The sequence below is a fragment of the Balaenoptera musculus genome, chromosome 3 (genome assembly GCF_009873245.2).
Source record: "Balaenoptera musculus isolate JJ_BM4_2016_0621 chromosome 3, mBalMus1.pri.v3, whole genome shotgun sequence".
In the NCBI taxonomy this organism is placed as follows: Eukaryota; Metazoa; Chordata; class Mammalia; order Artiodactyla; family Balaenopteridae; genus Balaenoptera; species Balaenoptera musculus.
The window spans coordinates 36735602-36759784 of NC_045787.1; the positions used below are offsets into that span (position 1 = coordinate 36735602).

At 37.5% G+C, this 24183-nt stretch overlaps 1 protein-coding gene across 1 annotated transcript in view; it reads right to left on the reverse strand.

The window, feature by feature from the left end:
• Positions 1–23086, reverse strand: part of HCN1 (hyperpolarization activated cyclic nucleotide gated potassium channel 1) — a 373683-nt gene extending 350597 nt beyond the window's left edge. Inside the window, exon 1 of the mRNA XM_036845442.1 lies at positions 22606–23086. Coding sequence (XP_036701337.1) covers positions 22606–23012 — 407 coding nt within the window. The 5' untranslated portion in view covers positions 23013–23086. The remainder of the gene's footprint in view (positions 1–22605) is intronic.
• Positions 23087–24183: the final 1097 nt, after the last annotated feature.

Below are 24183 nucleotides of genomic sequence, written 5' to 3' on the forward strand. Positions count from 1 at the left end.
CACCACATTTTTAATATGTATCTTATCATTACATAAAGAGTAATACAGGTATAACTTGCTCTAGAAAAACACACATACAAGCAATTCTATATAAACCTATATAGTTTTATTTATCAATCAGATAGATTAGAAGTCATATTAAACAAAATAAAATAAAACCATAATTGTACTATTCAAATATTTTTGATATCTATTTCTCTATAAGAAAGTCAGAAGAAGAATTTTACCATATTTGGAGTAAGATATGCTTGAAGCATGTCTTAGAAAAAGACATTCAAGTTATTCAGATAAATGGTACGGGAGGGAACAAAACTGAAATGAGGTTGAAGACATAAATGCTCTGAGAGGAATTTGAAAAAAACAGAGGAAAGAATGGAATGGCTAAAATAACCAGAAAGTGTACGCAGTCTCAAGATAATGGAATATGAATTATAAATAAATTCCAAGAGAATGCAGAGTAAAGGGATGGTCATTTATGTGTTGAAAGATTTGTGGGAAATCTGAGCCTTGAATGGGAGTATATTCAAATACAATCATGCCAGAGGAAAAATAGACAAAGGCTGTAATAACACATTATAAAAGAAATAAACATGCGGTGTGATCCTTAAGAGGTACTTAAATATTACCTGTCAATCTATCTATCTACCTATCTATCTATTTATCTATCATGAGCCTATCTTATCTGTCCAACTAATACTGGTGGAAAATAACTCAAAATATTGTAAGCAGTTGCTTCCTTACAAGTGCCATTTATCAGATTTTTTAGTTCTATCCTCAACCATCCCTGAAACTACTGGTTTACCTCACTAATTCCTATTTGTCTTTGAATTCTAAGCTCAATTGTCACATTTTCATGGACACTTTTCCTAACCCTCTGGATGAGACTAAACCTCTAGCTCTATTCCTTCATATATTACCCTGTAGTTTATTACAGTGATCATCTCTCATTACTCACTTAATGCATGTCTTTCACATGAGATTGAAAGCTCAGAAAAAGCAGGAGTGATGTCTGCCTTCTTCAGTGCTTTATCCTGGGTCTAGCTTAGTGGCTGGCACATACTAGGTGACACATACTAGGTGATTAGTAAATCAGTATTAAATTGAATCACATGGCTGTGGAGTTTCAGAGAATTTTTCCAGAGCCCTGCCTCTTGAATTTCATTGCAAATTGTCTGGCTCTGGTTTATTATCTCTAGTTTAATTTTGTAACCCAGCATTGTTTCTCTGCCTAACTCCAAAGAATAACTAGGTAAAGTTGTCTACTTAGGTTGTAATTTTGATTTTGTCCTTAGACTCATATTAAATAGTTGGGAAAATGTGAAAAAATATAGACACATGAAAGACCATTGTATGTATGTTGACAAAGAAGCAAAATGTAGTAGGTACAATGTGGTGTTGGTTTGGAAGACAGAAGTGGAGCCACACTAGAAGCCAATGGATAAGTCATAACAGAAAAATAAGAGAGGAAGAGGACATGATCCATGGTAGTGGTAGGATTATTCAGGAGATATTTAGGAGGTAGAAGAAGTAAGGCATGGTAAGTCGTGTGTGTGTGTGTGTGTGTGTGTGTGTGTGTGTGTGTGTACATGCCCATGTGCACACCTGTGCAGTATAGGCCGAGTGCCAGGGAAAAACAAGTAGGAGCCTAGGATAATAATGAGATTTAGGGTTAAGTACCATTGTTAATCACTCCATTCTTAAGGAAACATAAGTTGAAGAGCAGTTTTAGCCATCAGGTCAAAGGTAACATCATAAATCAAAGAGGCATTTGGATACATGGTCTGATGCTAAGGCATATACCCTGGGCTGGACTAGATCAGAGAATCACTAGCATATAGGCAATAGTAGTTCAAGACATGGCAATGGATGACATCTCCCAAGGAGAATACGTACAGAGAGGAGAGAAGGGGCCTTGAAGCTGGATCTTGAGACTCAACAACATTTAAACTAAGGGTGAAAGAGCTAGAGCCTGACAGGGACCTGCAGAAGCAGTGGACAGAGATGCAGGAAGATAATCAGAGAACAGAAGGGTCAGAGAAGTCAAGAAGGAGTGTCAAGTGCCAATAAGGGTTCAAGTTAAATAAGGTCTGGAAAGTGTTTACTAGATTTAGAAACAAGGACGTTAAATGACATTTACAAGATTGTTGTTTGGTTGGTTGGCCGGTTGGTTGGTTGGCTGGTTTTTTCAGCATACTGCTCAAATGGAAAGCCAGGTAATGCAGGGTTTAGGAGTAATGATAAGCAAGGGAGAAAGAGTGAAAATAAATTCATCTTTACAAAAGTCTCTAAAGGTAAAAGGTAAACTATGGAAGTAGCAAAAATAACCAAGAGCCAAGGGTTTGTTTTGTTTGGTGTTGTTTAAATTAAAATGCTTTGAGCATGTTCTTTTTTTTTTTTTTAACATCTTTATTGGAGTATAATTGCTTTACATTGTTGTGTTAGTTTCTGCTGTATAACAAAGTGAGTCAGCTATACATATACATATATCCCCATATCTTCTTCCTCTTGCATCTCCCTCCCACCCTCCCTATCCCACCCCTCTAGGTGGTCACAAAGCACCAAGCTGATCTCCCTGTGCTATGCGACTGCTTCCCACTAGCTATCTATTTTACATTTGGTAGTGTATATATGTCAATGCCACTCTCTCACTTCATCTCAGCTTACCCTTCCCCCTCCCCGTGAGCATGTTTCTTATAGACAAAGAATTTAAATTTACTTAGTTAGGGAGAATCAATGATGAAATACATTTTTAATTATTCATCATTATCCAGGAAATTCTGATCTTGATGATTGGTGATAATATCACCTATCTCATTTTTCCAAAAATTTAAAATTAATTCTATTTTTAAACAGATAAGCTTCAAAAGGATTTTTCCTAATTCTCCAGTATCTCTGTTTTTGGTGCTCCTAATTCTGTTTGGGATTTAGTTTCTCAGGTTATTTCTAGCTCCACAGTCCCAATAAGTAGTGGTGTTATGAAATAATTGTTTTTGGAAACAGTGATTCCATTAGGTAGACCATCCTGTTATCAGACTTCAGGAAACCTGAGGAAATGGTCTCAGAGGTACAGCAGGACTATAGTTTGGGGGGAATTTCTTGGGCATCTGCCACATAAAACCGTACACTGTTACCTTACATTGTTCCTTGCCTTTCTTAGTTGCCTTTTTTCAGCAGACTCAAAGTCTAATAAAAACCCTTCTAAATTTTCCCAAGCAATTGTAATCCATTATTATTCTAATAAACTCCAATTTATAAGCTATCTAACATTTATATGGTGGTAGATTGCAATCTAATGGCAAACATTGACCTTTTTGTGCAATAACTATATCTCTCTTCAACATTACCTAAAACTAAAGTTTATAGAGTCTTTCTATTTCCAAATACCTTCCAATGCCTTCCTCATTAGTACAGCTCTTCACTGCTATTTTCAGTTGAATAGTCTGCTCATTTTGGTATATAAGCACTATCATTGAAAAGAATGCAGAAAAACATAATGAAAGGAAATTACAAGTATTTTTAGGAAATAGAATTGTTTTCACTGGTTCTTATATTTTCTGGAGTATTACACTTGAGTAGAGTCAAAAGAAGTCATTATAGTTTTATTTCCATTTTATTTGCCTGCCTGGATAAGAACATTTCAGTTTTTAGGATTTACCTTGAACTCTTTACTGTCAAATATTTAGCTTTTTAGAAAAACAAATGAGCATCTGAAATAATTAGGTGTTGACACATAGGATCCAATCCAACATGATGAACTAGAAATGAAGGTCTCAGAAAACTGCAGCCAATATTTGGCTAATGGGGCACCATTTCCCACTCAAGACTATTAGCTGAATAACTAAGATTCTTATGGCCAGAAAAAGAATATATGTTCTAACAGTACATTTTTGTAAAGTCAGAGAAAAAGACTGAGTCACTGGATCAGGACATGACTGAATTCCTCTGGGACAAAAGATAGTGGTTAATATCCTGAGTTCTCACACAGATCCCTGGGTTCTGCTTCACACAAATCCCAGCTTCTGCACTAGAAGCTGTGTGACCGCTTAACCTCTCCATAATTTGGTTTTCTAAGCTGTAGTATGACACAAATAGTATCTGTTGCAGGGCTGCTCTAAGGACTCAGTGAGATAATATAAAGACACTTAGAACAGTGTCTGGCACACAGTTTGAACATAGCAGGTAAGACTGCATTCTGACCATCTTTTGTAGAATAAAACACTGACTGTTGCTTTTCCCATGTGTGACCAGTTGAAACATTTCAACAGTAATCTTTCCCCCACTAAGTTAATATAAAATTAACAGTGACAGATAATGCTTAATTTCTTGATTCACTGTGGACATTTAAGTCAACATAACAGCATGCTTTTCAAAGAAAACAATGGACAGTATTTCTAGGCACACAGAGTGCATATTTTTTTAACTTTATTCTAACTCAAAGTAGAACCACCTCAGGTATAGTTATTGATGATGAAAAGAATTTGAGATTGTGTGGGTATTCAGCTTCTTTAAACACTTGATAAGAGAAATAAAATGTATAAAACTACAAAATTATATATGTAAAACATCACAGTTAGTTATGTTTCTAGGAAGGAATCCTATTTTCAAACATCACTAGCTTCTAAGTATTACCTTATATAGTGGTATTTCCTAGTCACTAAATGTTTATAGCATTGTGCTTGTGGTATCCTGGCACTGATTTAAGAAGACATTTTGGTCATTACTATCTCTTGCTGTTTGCCTATAGTGAGCTCTCACATAATTAGGGCTGAATACACAACACTTTTAAAATTAAACCAAGCCTCTGGGAAAGAATCATGGAAATAGACGGTTAAAGGACACCCAGACAATTAGCAAGCACGATAAAGTTAAAAACTGCAGATAGGAAAGTAGGTTAAGAGCTTTTCTCTCTCTTTCCAACATGATTTGTTAATACAGAAGGATAGCCATTAGCTTTATTTTACAAAGGAAAGAGATATAGAGGCACTCCACTTTTCAGTCAATAAATAAATCCCTTTGCTATTTTCCAATGGATTTTTCTCTCTTTTAAGCACACAATTCTGAAATAATTCTCCATTTGACTGATTTTTAAAACAAGCCTGAAAATACTTTATGTTTTCTGGAATCACAACAGTGTAACAGTGGACTAATAAAGATTTAAGTGTTAAAAATCTGAGAGAATTTTACCCCAGCAGAGTAATTGCTTTTTTAGAAAAAAAAAAAAAAAAGCAAAAGTATTGATTATTTGTAATCATTTATCAAAAAGAAATCTGAGAAATAAATAGTGAAAAATACTAAAATTTAGCTGATGATTAAATATTATGGAATTAATGCATCATGATTTTCTCCAGTGGTATATTATTTTATACAGTTTTCCTACTGGCATTCTTTCCTTCCATTAAAATTATATCCTTATGTTCCTGTCTTCTTTACTAGACAAAAAGCCTCTGAAAGCTTGTGACTTGGCTTCATTCTCTTTCGTATCTAAAACACCTAACCGTCCCTGAAAACGTACTCAGCACTCAATAAACATTTACTGAATGAGTGAGTTCATGTGTGTAATCTCATGTCTTTTAGAAAAACCACTATGATTTATTTATTTGTACTTATATAACATTAACAGGATAACAAAAGAAAGTGAAAAGGGAATTTAATATTTATCACATATTGGCTATGTGTCAGGCACTTTTCATATATTATCTTATTATCATAACATTCTTAAGGGGACAGATATTACTTTCTCAAATTTTACAGATTAGCTTCAAAGAGGCTGAATATCTCCTCAAATCAAGTTAAAAGACTTAAGGTTCTGACTTTTCTGAGATTATGTCTGAGTCGTTTTTCCCACCATAAAGTTGCATCCCATTGCATTGTTACGGTTTTGTTGTAAATACAAATCAGATCTGTGAGTAAAACAGAGAGATAAACAGTAATATTGTACTTCTTTTCATTATATATTGATCTTTCTTTTTGAAAATTAAGACCTCTTCCCTTTTTTTCCTTTACTTTTTATCATAAAATAAAACAAATGCAGAAAACTAGAGAAAACAGTGATTTATCATGAACCAAACAACCTTGAAATCACCACCCAGGACAAGAAATAGAACTTGGCCACCCACCCAAGAAGCCCATCCACGTGTATAGTCCCAATCACAGCCCCCTCCAACCCTCCAAAATAACAGCTCTGCTGCCTTTCATAGTAGTTGCTTCCCTAAATTTTTCTATAGTTTCATCACAATTGTGCATCCCTAGATTGTATAGTTTGCTCTGTCCAAACCTCCATTTTCAGAACGTCTCTTCATTTACAAATTCTCCTTCATCCCATTCTTTTCCTTACTATTTATCTGTTAAAGAGCCTGGGTGGCAGGCCTGACAGTTCTCCAACACTGGATTTTGCTGATTACACGCTCCAGGTGCAAGTTCATCGTATTCCTCTACCCTCTGTATTTGAATACCTATGGATGCCAACATCTAGATGCAGTCATTGACTGGGGGTGGTAAAATCGCGATTTTCTAATTGTATCATTATCTTTTCATGTATTAGCTTTAATAATTTTATAAGGACACTCTTTTCCTCCTCTACTATTTGGTTATACATTGGTTCAGATAATATAGGAAAAGCAAGGTAAATGTTTGATTATTTCCTTTTACTCACCCAGGTTTCAAGGTAATGAATTGGGTCTCTATGAGCTTCAGTGGGTAATGATTTCTTATATTATTATGAACTTAAATTTAAACTTTTAATAAGTTTGAACTCATTGAAATTCTTATGCTTTCTGAAGCCCGTCTTGGCTTTCTCAAGTTGATTCATATTTTTTAATATTACCCTGGTTCTCTTTGACAGCTTCCCTACTATCTGGTATGTTAAATTGTTCCAGGCCCTTAACATGTATTTCCTGCCACAAACCTGGGAACAGCACTTTTCCTCTTCAAATGACTGTAAAACTCCCACTACTGGATTGTGCAAATCCCATCTCAGTTTCACCTGCTCTTCCAGCAAATATCTGTTGGTTATGCGAGAGGTCTACCTGTCCTCAGGTCTATCAGATGACCTTGCTTCCCATTACTTCCTTCCTTTGACATACATGGAGGTTCACAAAACACAGGTCTTACAGTTGTCACAGGTTGGTCCCAACTACTTATCTTTTAGGTTCAGGGGATAATTTTGCTGTAAATGTTGTCCAATGTGTTTTTCATTTTGCTCTCTGTTTGTTGTTTTTTATGTGCAAAAACCAAACTATCAGTGTCTTCTCAGATTCAAGTTCCCTTTCCTTTTGAAAATTATGTCAACTTCAATTTTCTTGTATCAAATCTATGATATCCTTTCCATTAACTACACAGGACCAATTTAATAGTGCTTACTCAGAAAATTTTTGGTTGGAATTTTTGTTCTTTGGTGAACACAGTAAAAGAACCTACTTACCACAGAGCTAAAATTCAAAATTAATACTCTTTCAAAACACTGACTCAATCTTTTCTTAATTATACCTATAGAGACAGTGCTAATTTTCCATCTCTATACAATAGGGCTTGAAATGAAATGTGCACTGCTCTTATACCAAGCAGTGCGATTTGGCAAAAGCAAAAAAAAAAAAAAAATGATACATACAAGAAAGTAAATGTGTCATTCTTTCTTAATGTCATTACCCAGAGAGATATATTTCAACTATTTTGATGAAGGCAGCATTGATTACAAAGGCAATGACATTTAAATAGTTTTTATAGGGCTGTGAAACAAGAGCCATCCCAAAAGATCCACAATATATATTCCCCCAAAATTTTTTAAACTACATAAAAACAAGCATTATAGTAAATAGAATTAATACAAGTATGTATAGATGTTATTTTAAATGGCATAAAATCTTATTTCTAAATACATGTCTCTGTATGTCAGATTAAGCTATCCACACTAAATTAATATAGTTTCGTTGTAGGAAATATAGGGGAAAAGACCGTCTGGTTGTTGGAAATTGTGTATAAAAATCAAGATTAAGCATAATGTTCCTAAAATTTCTTCATTCATTCATATTTATGAAATGCCTACTTTGTGCCATGCATGCATCTAGCCCTGGGAATAAAATGGTTAAAACAATTAAAAAACCCTCCTCCTAAATTAGGCTTAAATTATAGATGAGGGTAGATAATCAAATGAGATAAACAAAACATTTAGTATAATAAACTGTGAGAAGTTCTATGAAGAAAAGGCAGGGCAGAGATATGGAGAATAACTGATAACCAGAGGTTTAGGATAGGGTTGAAATTTTACTCAGGTTATTATTTGTTTATAATTTTCTATTATTATGAGAAGTATTTATAGGAATCATTCCTTGTATCCATGTATTTACATGTGTCATATTTTTTTCTGGAAAATTAGGTAGTGGCCTATACATTTTCAAGGACTTTTTCTATAGGGTCAAACTGACATTTAGAAAAATTGCAACAATTTACACAGTCTTTGGAGTCGTGTGTTGGAAAGCTTTCCCCCATAGCAATATTATTAAATAATTCGCTAATATTTTCCTAGGAACTCTGATTTAAGTTATTTTTACCTTTTATAAATTTAAACCTATTTGGATTTAATTTTGTTGTAAACTGATAACAATGGATTTTACTCAATTATTTTAGTTGGTTAATATTATCTATTGTATAACTCATCTTTTTATATATAGTTTATATTTTTGGTTTTTGCAGTCAGTGGTATTTTTTTCTATTAAATATCCTCAATCACAGTAGTTAACATATAGGAAAGTTACTGATATATTTTAATATATTTATCTTATAATAAACTCTCTTAATGAACTTTGCAGGTAATGCTATCATTTATCAGTTAGTTCAATTAGCTCTTTAAGGCAGATAAATATCTTCTTCAAAAAAATAATTTAGCCTCTTCTCATCCCAAATATATTTCTAACTATAATTCTGTGCTTGATTATACTGACTGACCCAACAACAGAATGATCGTCTCTATTCAATCCCTGTGGATGAGGTATCCAGCCTCAAAAGTGAACTAACTTGGCTGATGGAACTCTCTCCCTCTCAAGGCAAATCTTTCTAACTACAGCTTTAATTCTTAAATGTCCAAGCAAAACTCTGTCTTCCTGTGTCTTCCATGCATTGTTTTTAGTATCATATTTCTGTGTAAAAATATTAGACAGTTCAAGAAGTCTTAACTTGGGGTCCGAAAATACATGTGCTTGAAGGGAACCACAAACCTCTTAAAATCACAAACAAAAATTTTGTGAATACATGTACTTTTCCAGGCTGAGAATCCACAGATTTCATCTGATTCTTAAAGTATTCTCTGAGCCTGGAAGCCTAAGTGTCACTAACATAAATGGATAGCCAATGAATGATTAGTATAATCAATAATTAAGTTAATAGGATTCTGGGGTTATTTATATTATTCAATACATGTACAACCATAACTAGGTAATTTTAGCACATATTTCTGCTATTTTATATATTTAAAAAAATACATCTGAATCCTGGACAATATATCTGTTTCTAATCTTCATCCTAATTCACTTACATGATTTTCTAAGACAAATACCAAATTTATTGCTCAGAACAAAGATTATTTTTAAAAATAATTATTTAAACAATGAATGACCCTTCTACAAAAAAAATAAGGAATACTCGTTCTCCCTATAAATATTACTCATATAACCTTCAATATTCATTTTCTCAGCCTCTGTTCATGTCTCTCAAACAACCAAGATTGTATAATTTTTAATAAAGTATACTCTCTTTAAAAAATAACAATGCTAACATATTCTGCAAGGGCAATAAGTGACATCTGCTCTAAAATGATGTAAAAAAGAATTTTTTCTTAAATTATATTTCTAAATAACCATTTTTCATAGACTATTAAATTTGACAATAAATAATAAATAGGTGATGGGGATTAAGAGGTACAAACTTCCAGTTATAAAATAAATAAGTCATGGGAATGTAATATACAGCATGGGGAATATACCCAATAATACTGTAATAACTGATGGTAACTAGACTCATCATGGTGATCATTTCATAATGTATAAAAATATTGGCCTACTTCGTGGTACCCCTGAAACTAAAATAATATTATAAGTCAATTACACTCCAATGGAAAAAAAATTGACCATAAAAAGGAAAATGAAAGAAATTAGCAAGTTATGAATCATCTTATTTGACTCATATATAACATTTAACTGATTTGAAATAAGATCCCAAATGGCTTATGCCATTTTCTGATGAAAATAAAGAGTAACAGGAAGGATTAATGACAACTCAGTGTCATTAGAATTTTCCCTAAAAGCTATTTCTAAATGTTCAACACTGTAGCATTCTATACCAACTTAGAAGATAATACTGTTACATCTTGAAAATTTTGCAGATAGAAGATGTATTAGATGTTTTCCAATGCTAAGTCCCTCATGAGTGAACTTATTTCACAGAGCACACACAAACACGGCCCCTACACATCAGGGCTCCTGCTGCCCAGACTCCCCTGAAGAGAAAAAGAAAACAGAACAGCATATCATTTACATGGCCCTGCCTTCATTGACACATTTGCTAAAGGAATTCTGAAGACTGTCAAGCGTCTACTTAGTATTCTCCTTTCTTAAATAGTTCACACTCCTTAATTCTGCTCCAATTTTACTTTCATAATTATAGCTAACACTTACATAGCATTAAGAAGCAAAGTGTACTATTTCTAAGCACTACATATCTAGACACTATATATTCATAATACAAATATAAAATATGTATCTTCCCAACAACCCAATAAGATATATATATATTCTTTTCCTAGTTTCATAATTAAGGAAACTGAGGACCAGATACTAAGGTGGTAGACTGGGATTCTGACCCAAACAGGCTGGCTCCAGAATCTGTGTTCTTAACAAAACTATCTGTCACCTCAAAACATACCCATAATCTTTTTTTAACAAGTAAAATAGCATTAAAGGATTATAAGATTATAAGCTCCCTTCCTTTCACTCTACATGCCCGCTTCTTAATTTAAACACCCTAATTTTTTCTTTTGACATTAAATTCATATTTCAAAAAGAAACTGATACATCAACTTTAAACCCTGCTAATTTCCAGTTATGGCAGATGAGGATTTAGCTTTCTTAGGACACCCAACCCTCATCTACCTTTCTCTTTCCTCCCAGAATAACTGGACCGTAATCTTGGTTTAAATCAGTCAACCTTGTTTACTTTAAAATGGCCAGGTAAGTGTTATTCACTGATGATCCAAGCATTGTAATTTTTTTTTCCTTTTTTATACACCTTCAAATCATCCTGGAGTTGATAAAGATCTTTTGTTTATTTGTTTCTATTTAATGTACCCAATAGGTATTCATATGAAAGTCATAGATATCTTGTTCCAAAGGATCTGTGGACCACCTATTAACACTACTTTTCAACTGCTGATTATCCATTTTCTCTCCCCTGAAGGCCTTTCTCCAGAGGCCTCTGCTTTCTGGTCCCTGTCTAGACTGGTTTCCTTCAAGACCAGCTAGCTACTCAGGAGTACTCCTGGGACTTTCTTTCAAGGTTCTTCTTTGTTAGATCCCATATCCCGTCTTCCGTTTTTACACCATTTGGTGTGATTCCTTGTTTTGATGAAGCACATCATCCAATAACTTTGTAAGAAAGGATACATGGGTGGTTAATATTAGAGTTCTTGAATTCTAATTGGCTTTATTTAATCTTCATATTATGGCAGGGCATACAATTCTTTTAGATGTCACTTTCTCTCAGAATTTTGTAAACTTTGTCACACTATCATTTAGCTTACAGTATTTTCTCACCTCTTGAGAAATACTGTAAGTTTATAACTTTCTCTTAGGAAAGTTTTAGGGTTTTGTTTTGTTTTGTTTTTTTCTGATTCAGAGGTGTTCTGAGGTGTGTGATGTTCCTTGATGGGGTCTTTTCCTTTCATGGTGCTGAGTGCTCTATGACTTTCTCAGAAAAGATGTTTCACTCCCTGCTATCTGGAAAATTTTGTTTAAAATGCTTCTGTTAATTCCATATGTCAATTTTCACACTATGTGCTCATCTTGAAACTCCTTTTATGGAGTTTGACCTTATAAATTATCCTTTATTTTGCTTATATTTTCTGTTTTCTCTTTTTCTTTTTGCCCTAATTCTGAGAGGTTTCCTAGACTTTATGTGCCAACTTATTACATCCTGGGTATTCTTTTCATAGCATATTGTTCTTCCTGTACAGATAAAATATCTTTCTGAAGATATAATTTTTAGACTATTTTTAAATAATGTTGAGTTCCCCCTTATCCCAAATGCTTCTTTGTTCTCGGCCCTTTCTTTTGCTGTTTGACTTAGTTTTTCTCTTCTATGATGAAGACTTTTCTCAAAAGTCTCGTAACCTTTTGCTTTTAGATCGATCATATCAGATGATGTAATACCAAAATATACATACAGTCTCTGTGTACAAATGTGAGCCTTTTTGCAAGGTCATTAAGTAATAAATAAGAATTTTTATTGGAAGACATTGAACTGTCTCATCTCCCATTGGATGCATTTTTTCCCCAGTGTCCTGCCTGGGGAGAATTGACCAGGCTCCAAGCATTCTGATGTCAGGATTAAGAGTTCTAATGATGAAAAATCTGAAAGATAAATTAAGGAAACACTCCCATTTAACATTGCAACAAAAAGAATAAATTACCTAGGAATAAACCTACCTATGGAGACAAAAGACCTGTATGCAGAAAACTATAAGACACTGATGAAAGAAATTAAAGATGATACAAACAGATGGAGAGATATACCATGTTCTTGGATTGGAAGAATCAATATTGTGAAAATGACTATACTATCCAAAGCAATCTACAGATTCAATGCAATCCCTATCAAACTACCAATGGCATTTTTCACAGAACTAGAACAAAAAATCTCACAATTTGTATGGAAACACAAAAGAGCCCGAATAGACAAAGCAATCTTGGGAAAGAAAAACGGAGCTAGAGGAATCAGACTTCTGGACTTCAGAGTATACTACAAATCTACAGTAATCAAGACAGTATGGTACTGGCACAAAAACAGAAATACAGATCAATGGAACAGGATAGAAAGCCCAGAGATGAACCCATGCACATATGGTCACCTTATTTTGATAAAGGAGGCAAGAATATACAATGGAGAAAAGACAGCCTCTTCAATAAGTGGTGCTGTGAAAACTGGACAGCTACATGTAAAAGAATGAAATTAGAACACTCCCTAACACCACACACAAAAATAAACTCAAAACAGATTAAAGATCTAAATGTAAGGCCAGACACTATCAAACTCTTAAAGGAAAACATAGGCAGAACACTCTATGACACAAATCACAGCAAGATCCTTTTTGACCCACCTCCTAGAGAAATGGAAATAAAAACAAAAATAAACAAATGGGACCTAATGAAACTTAAAAGCTTTTGCACAGCAAAGGAAACCATAAACAAAACAAAAAGACAACCCTCAGAATGGGAGAAAATATTTGCAAATGAAGCAACTGACAAAGGATTAATCTCCAAAATTTACAAGCAGCTCACGCAGCTCAATATCAGAAAAACAAACAACCCAATCCAAAAATGGGCAGAAGACCTAAACAGACATTTCTCCAAAGAAGATTTACAGATTGCCAACAAACACATGAAAGAATGCTCAATATCACTAATCATTAGAGAAATGCAAATCAAAACTACAATGAGGTATCATCTCACACCAGTCAGAATGGCCATCATCAAAAAATCTACGAACAATAAGTGCTGGAGAGGATGTGGAGAAAAGGGAACCCTCTTGCACTGTTGGTGGGAATGTAAATTGATACAGTCGCTATGGAGAACAGTATGGAGGTTCCTTAAAAAACTAAAAGTAGAACTACCATATGACCCAGCAATCCCACTACTGGCATATACCCTGAGAAAACCATAATTCAAAAAGAGTCATGTACCACAATGTTCATTGCAGCTCTATTTACAATAGCCAGGACACGGAAGCAACATAAGTGTCCATCGACAGATGAATGGATAAAGAAGATGTGGCACATATATACAATGGAATATTACTCAGCCATAAAAAGAAATGAAATTGAGTTATTTGTAGTGAGGTGGATGGACCTAGAGTCTGTCATACAGAGTGAAGTAAGTCAGAAAGAGAAAAACAAATACCATATGATAACACATGTATATGGGATCTAAAAAAAAAAGATTATGAAGAACCTAGGGGAAGGACAGGAATAAAGATGCAGACATAGAGAATGGACTTGAGGACACGGGGAGGGGGAAGGGTAAGCTGGGACGAAGTGAGAGAGTGGCATGGACATATATACACTACCAAATGTAAAATAGATAGCTAGTGGGAAGCAGCCGCATAGCACAGGGAGATCAGCTCGGTGCTTTGTGACCACCTAGAGGGGTGGGATAGGTAAGGTGGGAGGGAGACGCAAGAGGGAGGAGATATGAGGATATATGTATATGTATAGCTGATTCACTTTGTTATAAAGCAGAAACTAACACACCATTGTAAAGCTATTATACTCCAATAAAGATGTTTATAAAAAAAGAGTTCTGTACTCACTAAGGAGACCCTTACTTAATCCTCCTGGTTTCAACCTGGCTTTCCTGGAAACTATCTGTTAACTGCTCCCTTCATTTCCTGAACACTTCTGCAGTTCAATGGTGAAGGATTGTGTAAGTAGAATAATTTCTCCATTAGCTTTCTATTTTCCAAAATGTTTTTGAGATCCCTTGTTCTCTGCTTTCTCCTCTTTCTTCTAGTTGTCTATGTATTTTTGTGTTTTTTTCACATTATTCTGGGATGGTTTCGGGAGGGAGGAAGAATAAATGATCAGGTCTAACATACTGTTTTCCCACAGGTGTGGAGAATTATTTATATCGGCAGCCTCGTTTCTTTTTAGGTAAAAGAGTTGGAGTGACAGAATCAAGATTCCGAAGAGCTGAACTCCTGGCCCAGTTCTTACTATCTATCTATGTCACCAGGTTTATGCTGCTTAACCTCCCTGCAGTTTCATTTAGTCCTCTGTACATTGGGCAGGGAAATGTAATAGTTGGGACATGTACTTGCAGGTGGCAACAGGAGGGGATGCCAAGGATTGCTGTAAGGGAAGAAAGAGCTTTCTTTATCCGGATTTATTAATGTAAAGAATAAATGTGGCACACTCTGGTTGGAGACTAATTCTTTGCCCATTCATTCAGTAATATTTTTTAAAAGTCTGTTATGTCGACCCAGAAATTTCACTTCTAAGATAAATGAAAATATACCTCTGCACAAAAAATATATAACAGTGTTCATACCAGCAGTATTCATAAAACCAAAAGCTAAAAATAATCCAGATATCCATCAACTGATGAATGGATAAAATTTGGTATATCCATATCAAAACAAAGTACTGAAACATGCTGCAACACGGACGAAACTTGAAAACATTATGCTAAGGGAAAGAAGCCAATAACAAAAGGTTACATATTGTATGATTCCACTGATATGAAATTTCCAGAATAAAAAAACAATTCTATAGAGGCGGAAAGTAGATTAGTGGTTGGACAGAGCTGTGAGGGGAGGAAGGGAAGGAGAAAGACAAAAGTGAGTGCTAATTGGTATGGAGTTCCTTCTTAGAGTGATAACATTTTCTAAAATGGATTGTGGTAATGGTTGCACAACTCTGTGAACATACTAGAAAGCAATCATTCCCTTTAAATGAGTGAACCGTAACGGTAGGTAAATAATATCTCAAAACAACTGTAAAAAAATAAAGCATCTGAGAAAGTTTAACAGGAAAAAACAAAAAAGTCTATTATATGCATTTTTATGCCATTAGGAAAATAAAATTGAATAATACTGATGAGGTTGTGGAGCTTGAATTCTAGTGGAGGGACATACATAAAATATAAATTCTGATGAAACAAGAGGCTCAGAGAGAAAATAAAATAGGGGGTGGTGGTGGTGAAGGTGATCACAATGATTAAACTGAAATCCAGATGACAAGGAGAAACTAGCTATGATGCAGAATGACAAAAACTGAAAGGAGAATTTCAGGCAGTGGGGTTAAATGTCACATCAAAATCTCTGTGGCAGGAGAGAACTTCAGCTGGTTCTAGGAGCTGAAAATTTACCCTGGTGGTTGACGACAGGGAGGAAGCGAGTGTTGTGTGACGAGGTTGCCCAGATAGGTTGAAATTATGCAAGGTCCTGTAGCTCATGGAAGGTTTATCAAATGTATTCAAGAGGGCTTCCCTGGTGGCGCAGTGGTTGAGACTCTGCCTGCCAATGCAGGAGACACGGGTTCGAGCCCTGGTCTGGGAAGATCCCACATGTCGCGGAGCAACTGGGCCCGTGAGCCCCAACTACTGAGCCTGCGCATCTGGAGCCTGTGCTCCACAACAAGAGAGGCCGCGATAGTGAGAGGCCCGCGCACCGCGATAAAGAGTGGCCCCCGCTCTCCGCAACTGGAGAAAGCCCTCGCACAGAAACGAAGACCCAACACAGCCACAAATATAAATAAATAAATTAATTAATTTTAAAAAAAAAAGAATTGTATAATCTTTAAAAAAAAAATGTATTCAAGAGTAATGGGAAGGCCTCAAGGGAGTAAACAGCACGATAACATCATTAGACACTGGATAACAGGACATGACATAAGATCACTCTTACCACTCTATGTACTCTATGATGAATAGAATGGGGGACAATTTTGACTTTCCGTCCTAAAACTGCCTGTGAATACCTAAACAGGAACATCAACACTAGTGAACCCACGTCACTTATAATTTTAAGAAGTGTCTCAATTGATAGCAGTATTAATTAACAGGTACAGAATATAATGAAGAAAAGTCATGCGCAAAGATGTTTGCTGCAGCACTGTTAACAATACTGAAATACTGGAAACAAACTTGAACATATAAAATTTGTAAACAGTTGCTAACTCTATGTGTATGTAATTAGCCTTACTTCTTTAGAGTTATAAATAACATCTTGAAGATAAAAACAGGTCTATGTAAATAAGACTGTTAAATTGTAAATCTGAGGCATGCATAATTTTGCTACCTTGCTTTAACTGAGTGGTCAGTTATTAGGTGAAACGGTTGAAGAATATTATGAGGAAATAAATGAATAAACTTGAAAAGAGTCACAAAATCAATTTTTATCACTCAAACTTGGGTGAAGTGTGTCAGATAAATGAGCATTTATCAGATGTCCCTTGTATACAGATGTCCCTTGAAGAGTTTCTCTCTCTCTCTCTCTCTCTCTCACGCGTGCGTGCACACACACACACACACACAGAATTAATAGAGCCATGAGGTTTATTTTGCAAAAACAGAAAATTCCAGGATGAACCAGGAAGCACCGCCATCTTCCCCTGATTTTTTTTGGGGGGGGGGTGGGAAATAATGCTAAGTTGTACATCAAGATGCCTTCACACACACACAAAAAAATTATTTTTAGAAGAAAATGTAAGTGAAAATAGTTTTTTACCCTAGTGTATGCAGACTTTTTCTTCATTACCACTACCTCTCGTCCTAAAATATATGGTGTCAGCCTAATTCACAGTTTGCTACTTCTTTGCCCAAAATGATAAAATGGAAATTTGTCACAGACCCTGAACATGTTCAGTACTCTTTCTGCAGTGCTGATGGTCTGCCATAATTTGTATGATACCTACAAGAAACTCTATTGGAAAGTCTTCATCCTAAACCCAATTTTTGTCTCCAAGTAAGGGAGTGAGTTATCTGCTAAACATAAGAATTACACTCAGGATAGCAAAATGCTCACATCAGGATCACAGATATATTTTGCTTGCCTCATACTCACTCGGGGACACAGGTTCATTGAGTGGAATAATGCAGAATTACAAATACTATTTAAATTGTTTTCTGGTGTTGGTGTTATTTTGATTTCTGGTTTTCGATCAAGCAGATATAGTTTAACTAGATTCTGTTAAATGACCCTATGATAACAATGGTAACTAATATATGGTTCCAATGCATTTGAAATTCTTTCATTATTATTCACCATGCAAGTTCATAAATACAAGCCCACATAATTAAATATGAATTGGTAAAAGTGCTTCTGCCCAATGACTCAATTTACACCATGTCCCCAAAAGTAGGTTTAAAGGCAAAGTTGCTCAGAAAACAATGGAAAATATCTCGTAATATTTTAATAGTATGATCACTATATCTATTAACTGCAATTAAATAATGAAATATTTAATAAAATTTAAAGTTTTATAGCTTACATGTATACTAAGAAAAAGTAACTGAATAAATTCATACCTCCGAATCTTTCAAATAGTTTCACTTTAATTGGGCTTAACAGTTGCTAGAGCCACTAAGAAGAACTTAATTGAATTTATAAGATATAAAAAGGTTCACCTAACAGGAAAAAAAGTAAATTCTTATGGTCAATTTTGGCTGTGTTGATATGGAAAGCAAATAAAATGAGCATTGCTGGGAGAATACAGTGTATTCAGCATAAAGATAACATAGCAGTAGGCTAATTAGTCCTTAAACCCCAGAAGGTTGAACTGTTTTCTCAGGAGAAGCTCCTAGAAACATGCGTTCTCTCTCTGACGAGCTGTTATATGGAGGAAGCTTCCCTTCACTAATGAACACATCAGTGATCTCTGACATCAGCACAGTTGTGGATGCAACATGAGGCAGAGACGGAAGCCCAGATATGGCAGAATCTTCAGGAAGTGACTCCCATCTCTAGAGTCCTTGTGTACTTACGACACAATAAGCTTTTCACAGTTATTCACACTAATTGATGAAAAGCAGTGGAAGAAATAATGAGTCAAGATATAAAATCTCCTCCCTTACCAGAGGCAAGAGGTTTGCTGGCAATATATACGGAATGGGAGCATTATTTTTAAAAAAAGTACTTATGTAAGCATGATCCAACAAAATAATGTCAGAATCTCTGAAATGACAAATAATCTGTTGATAAATTCTTCTAAGGTAAATTTCTCACATAATAACAAACATCCACAAAAGTCCTCTAGCTATTCTTTCAATGCACTTGAATGATTATATCATAACTATGGATTGGCTACGAAAGCACAATGCTTGACCAGTGTCACTTTTTTATTTAATGAATGAAAAGTAAAGTTTTAGCTAATAAATGTAAAATCACTATTAGTAGTCTCAAAATCATATTTAATCTTCAAATTAAATATTTGTGTGTGTGTGTGTGTGTTGTTCACATGAAACTCAGTAAGACTGAGACCATGTCCTCACCACACAAAAATCAGTGTAATCTTATTTTTTAAGTAACTATATTTTCCCTAGTTTGGGTGATGATACACCATGGTATAAACAAAAACATACAATTTTTTTTTACTAAATTCTCTAGCTCCCCCCCAGCTATATCCAACAGTATTGATGGTATTTGACGCCTCTTTAGTCCCTGAAGGTTTCTAACATCATCCTCCCCTGAGAAGGAAGGGAAATACAGGGCCTCTGCCCTACTTACACGGGAGATAGGAGAAAACTACCCTGCAGACACAGCAATAGCACTCTTGGGCCCAGGCGGGTGAGAGCAGCACCGAGCTAGCTCTCTGGGAGTCTCAGTGGCAGCACAGCCCTGCTGCCTGAGGGAAGGAGAAAGGAGCCTGACTTAGAAATCAATCATCCTGAGAAGGGCCTAGACCGCTAGCCACAGCGTTAAAGTCCTGACATGCCCTGGAGTGGCGGGCTCATGCTACACTCAGCAGTGTGGGGCTGACCAAAGAGCTGCCTGCAAAACTTCCCTGGCCCTGCAAAGGCTTAGGATAGTGAAGGAAAAAGCCTTGGGTATCTTTAATTTCTGGTATCTCCCCCGTTCTCCACGGAAATCTATTCTTAAGTGTCACTTTCTCAGCCACTAAATGATGACTGAGCTTAAGTTTGGCATTTGTATGAAACATAGCAAAGCACTTCCCTTAAAATGTCTTCATCAGGGAAGGGTCTGAGGTGAGGAGATCATGACTATAACATTTCTGTTGTGTGGGTGATTACTCCCATATGGCTTTTCCTTTAGGAAAAAAAAAAATACTGCCAGAATTGTCTTTCTTATTTTTGCTTTTTTCATTACGTTATCCTGACATGTTATAGATTCTGAGAAATCTTATATTGGTATTGAGATCATGTAAAGACATCAATGAAATAATAATAAGACTTAAACATATGCAAGCAAGTATTTATACTTCTTCCTTAGTTTGTCATTTTAGAAAACCGGTGTATATGGTACTTGTGAGTTTTTAAATCTATTTCTTTCAGATTCCTTCCAGTTAAAAACCTAAATCATAGTAGCTGTTTAACTTATGTCTATCATTTTCTTTTTCCAATTATGCAAGGGAATCAAATATTCCAAACTGTTCCACAGCAGAGTTTGTTTAGGGTATTAGTGCACTCTTTAATCATCTCTCATTTCTTTAAAATGCATGATAAAATTGAACCATCAACTAATTTCAATTTCTTCCTCTGTTTAGTAACAATTTTTTTGTTTTAAAGAGATATTTTGTCTCACATGATTCATTTGGGAAAATGTGGAGAATCTTTAATTTCATTAATTTCATTCATTCAAAAGATTTTGGCACAGTATGCCGATTCCTGAAAGGTGGCCCCATGGTTTTTATGTAGTAACTGATAAAAGTTTAATTATTTGATATAGTCTACCATTTTGAAAAAGTGTAGTCTCTTTTCACACTGTTCAAGAAATAAAAGTATCATAAGTAACCATTTAGTTGAGTGTGAAATTAAATAAACAAAGTTTAGCATTTTATTTGCATGTAAATATTGAACTACATATATTTCTGGAAAGCTATGCTTACTTTTCTTATTAAGACTGAAGGCTGTTTCCATGTGAAGTTTTTTCATGAAAAAATTATAATATGGGTTGCAATATATTTCCATTGAAGACTGAGGTACAGATAGTATTCTACATTTTATTTCAACCTTTAAAATTCTAAAGAACATGAAAATCTTATACACCTTAGAACAGGGTGATTCATAAGTTTGCTTCTGTAAGTATCTCCCTAATGGAGGAAATATGTTTGATTATTTAGTAGATCCTTTTCATATGAACATTTTTTCTGTCAAACTCTAAATTTTCCATAGACTATAAATGTTGTTAGGTTTTATAAGTCCTCCTTTGGACTTTGCTATGTGGTTTTGCAAGTAAGAACCTTACACATTCCACACTTCCTAAAATCCATTCACCCTATCCATAAATAATAGTGGCTACTTATTTCTGAGAATATATGTTGTGTATATATATCTCAGAGAAGTTGAAGACAGTTAGTTGCTCCAAGGCTTTGTGTGGCAGGAGTATGGGTTTTCCATAGCTAATGTCATTCAGAACTGTGGACAGCTCCCATTAAGGCGTGGAGTTGAAGGCAATGTCCCTTAGCTTCTAAACATAATTCAAAGTAATGCCGCTTTTTATTGCTACATTTGTTTGCTGTTTAACAGCCGCCTATTAAAACTTCTTAATTTGTGCACACACTCTTTTTCTTCTTTTTCTTTTCCGAACGATTTCAGCAATAAATGGATAGATAGATGTCACCCAGAGTTTTAATTTTTGGGTTTTTTGTGTGTTTTTTTTTTAATTAAAAGCCCAGCTTTCTTCCGGCGCTAAGATAACGTGACAGCAGGGTGTTCACGCACTAATAAGAGGATCTACTTCACGACCTTCATTTGATAATCTCTAAACATGCTTATAACCGAATGAATACTTGGGGGGCAAATAAGATCAGGAAATGTCTTAATTTTAATTCGCCGAAGCAGTTTCCTTGACAGCTGACAGCTCTCCTGCCCTTGTTCCCGAGTTGGGAAACGGGAAAGAAATTTCTGAAACAGACTAGTAGCCAAGGTCAAGAAAGGGTGTCCCTCTGTTTCAGGAAGGGGGCTCTGGAAACGCCCCCTGTGTCCGTTTCAGGAACTCGAGGCTTCCTGTCACGCTCCTGCCCCACCTGGCAGCGCCAGCTCCACTGAAATCTCAAGTCAGGGACTCTCCAAGCGCAAATTACCCTTCCTCAGCCTGCCAGCCACTCTCCTGAAGCAAGGCACTGAGGATACCCAGCGACTACAAGCGGATGAGAAACAGACTAATAACACTCCCCACAGGCGAGAGAGGCTGGACCGGCTGGGACCTGTGAGTCACTGTCTCCGGCCGCCCCATCCTCTCCTCAAACCCAGGGGCGCCTGCTTCCCCTCTGGGAGGGACCCACTTCTTGGGGGAGTAGCGCGAGGAAGGGTAGCACCCCCAAGACGACTTTCTGGCCACTTTCTTACACTCTCATCTCCGAAGGGAAAGTTTCCCTGCACAACTTAGCAACCTCCCATCCGGGGGTCACCGTGGCCTTCTTCCCCGACCTGGCCCCAAAGTTCCCGAGGCAAAGCAGGAGAACCTCCCCGGCGTGCCCGGGCAACAGGAACACATCAGACAACCTCCTCCTGGGTGGAAACTAGTTGTGGAAGAGTCGAGCCCGTCGCCCGAGTGCCAGCCTCCGGCGGCGCCGCCCGCCGCCCGCCCGGCGCCCCCTCCCAAGAGCGGGGAAGCGCGTTAGAGGGCGCGCCCGGAAGGGAGGGTGGGGCGGCGACAGGGAGTCCTCACCTGAAATCGCTGTAAGGGTGGATAATCCAGAAGCCTGCAGTTTTAACCCTTTCCTGCTCCTTCTCCACCGCCTTCTGGCTCCCAAACATGCGGAGGGAGAATTTGTTGACCCCGGGCTGCAGCATGGAGGTGAACTGCCGCTGCATGAAGCCGTACTGCCGCCGGGGCCCCTCGGCGTCCTCGAAGCCCCCGGCCGGCTCCTCGCCGCCGCCGCCGCCGCCGTCCACCTTGAAGCACACGGAATTGCCCTGCTCCTTCCCGCCGGCCCCGCTGCCCCCCGGCGGGGTGCCCAGGCGCTTCTCGGCCGCGGCAGGCCCCGCGCCCGTCGCGGGCGCCTTGGTGGGAAAGACGTTGTTGCCATCGTCCCGGCTGTTGGACGACGAGTTGGGCTTGCCGCCTCCTTCCATGCCCGGGGGACGCGGCCGGCGACGGCGCGGGCTCCAGACTCGCCGGCCGCCCGGCGCCGGGGACACGAAGCGGAGGGGGCAGGGGCCCAATCCGGCGGCCGCCGAGCCCGGCTGCCCGTCGCGGCGGCGGCGGCGGCGGCGGCGGCTTCTGCTTCCCGCCCGCGCCGCTGCTCGCTGCGCGCCTGGCTCCCGCCGCCGCCGCTGCCCTCAGTGGCTGCGCTCCCCGCTCCGGCGCGCCTGGTGCTGAGGCTGAGGCTGCCCGAGCGAGGCGAGGCTCCGCTCAGCCCTCGCGCGCCAGCGCCTCCCGGCGGCTGCCCTCTGCTGGCCGGAAAGGGACTCTCCCCGCCCGCACGCCGCACGCTCTCGCTCCGCTCTTGCTCCACTTCTGCCCAGCGTGACATTGAACTCAGGAGCCCTCGAGACATTTATTCGCACGTGTTGTGAGAGACTCGGTGTATGTTTGCATGAAAAAGGAGAAAGAGTCAGAAAGACAGAGGGAGAAAGACTGAGCCAGCGGATGTATATTTATCCACAAGAAACAAACATCCTTGAACTCATTGAGACCTTGTCACATTGAATGCCTGTTTGAATGATGTTACAGATCGGGAAAGGCAGAGAGCCTGGCTCTGCGTGCAGAAAATTCAGCGTACAGCTAGGTGTACATAAGAAAGTAAGATTTGACAATGGATGATAAATTTAATGAGTAGAAGTGAACTTTGTGTGTGTGTGTGAGTGTGTGCACTTGAAGGAGAGAGGCAGACAGGGAAAAGAGACTAGATTCTGTGTAACCCAGGGTAATCAGCTGCTTGGGGCTTTTCAGATGAAGCTCTGCACCTAGGGACCGACAGCTGACCTCCTTACACTTATCCTTGTTTATTCTCTCCGAGCTTGTTACGCAGAAGATGGGATTTCTTTCTTCCCAAGGCCACTCACATCACTACGCAGGTTTTCCAGCGGCCAATACTGAAAGAAAAGTGTGTTAGGGAAACCTCACCAGAGCTGACCTAACTTTTCATGTTATGTAATCAATGAAACACACTGAGAGGCATGTGTGTTGGGCAGTGGTCACCTATGCCTCACCAGGAAGGCCAAGATGTCTTAGAATCTAGGCAGAATGTCATCACAATTTCAGACGGGGGAAAGTATTCTCAAGTGAAACTTACAGCATGCT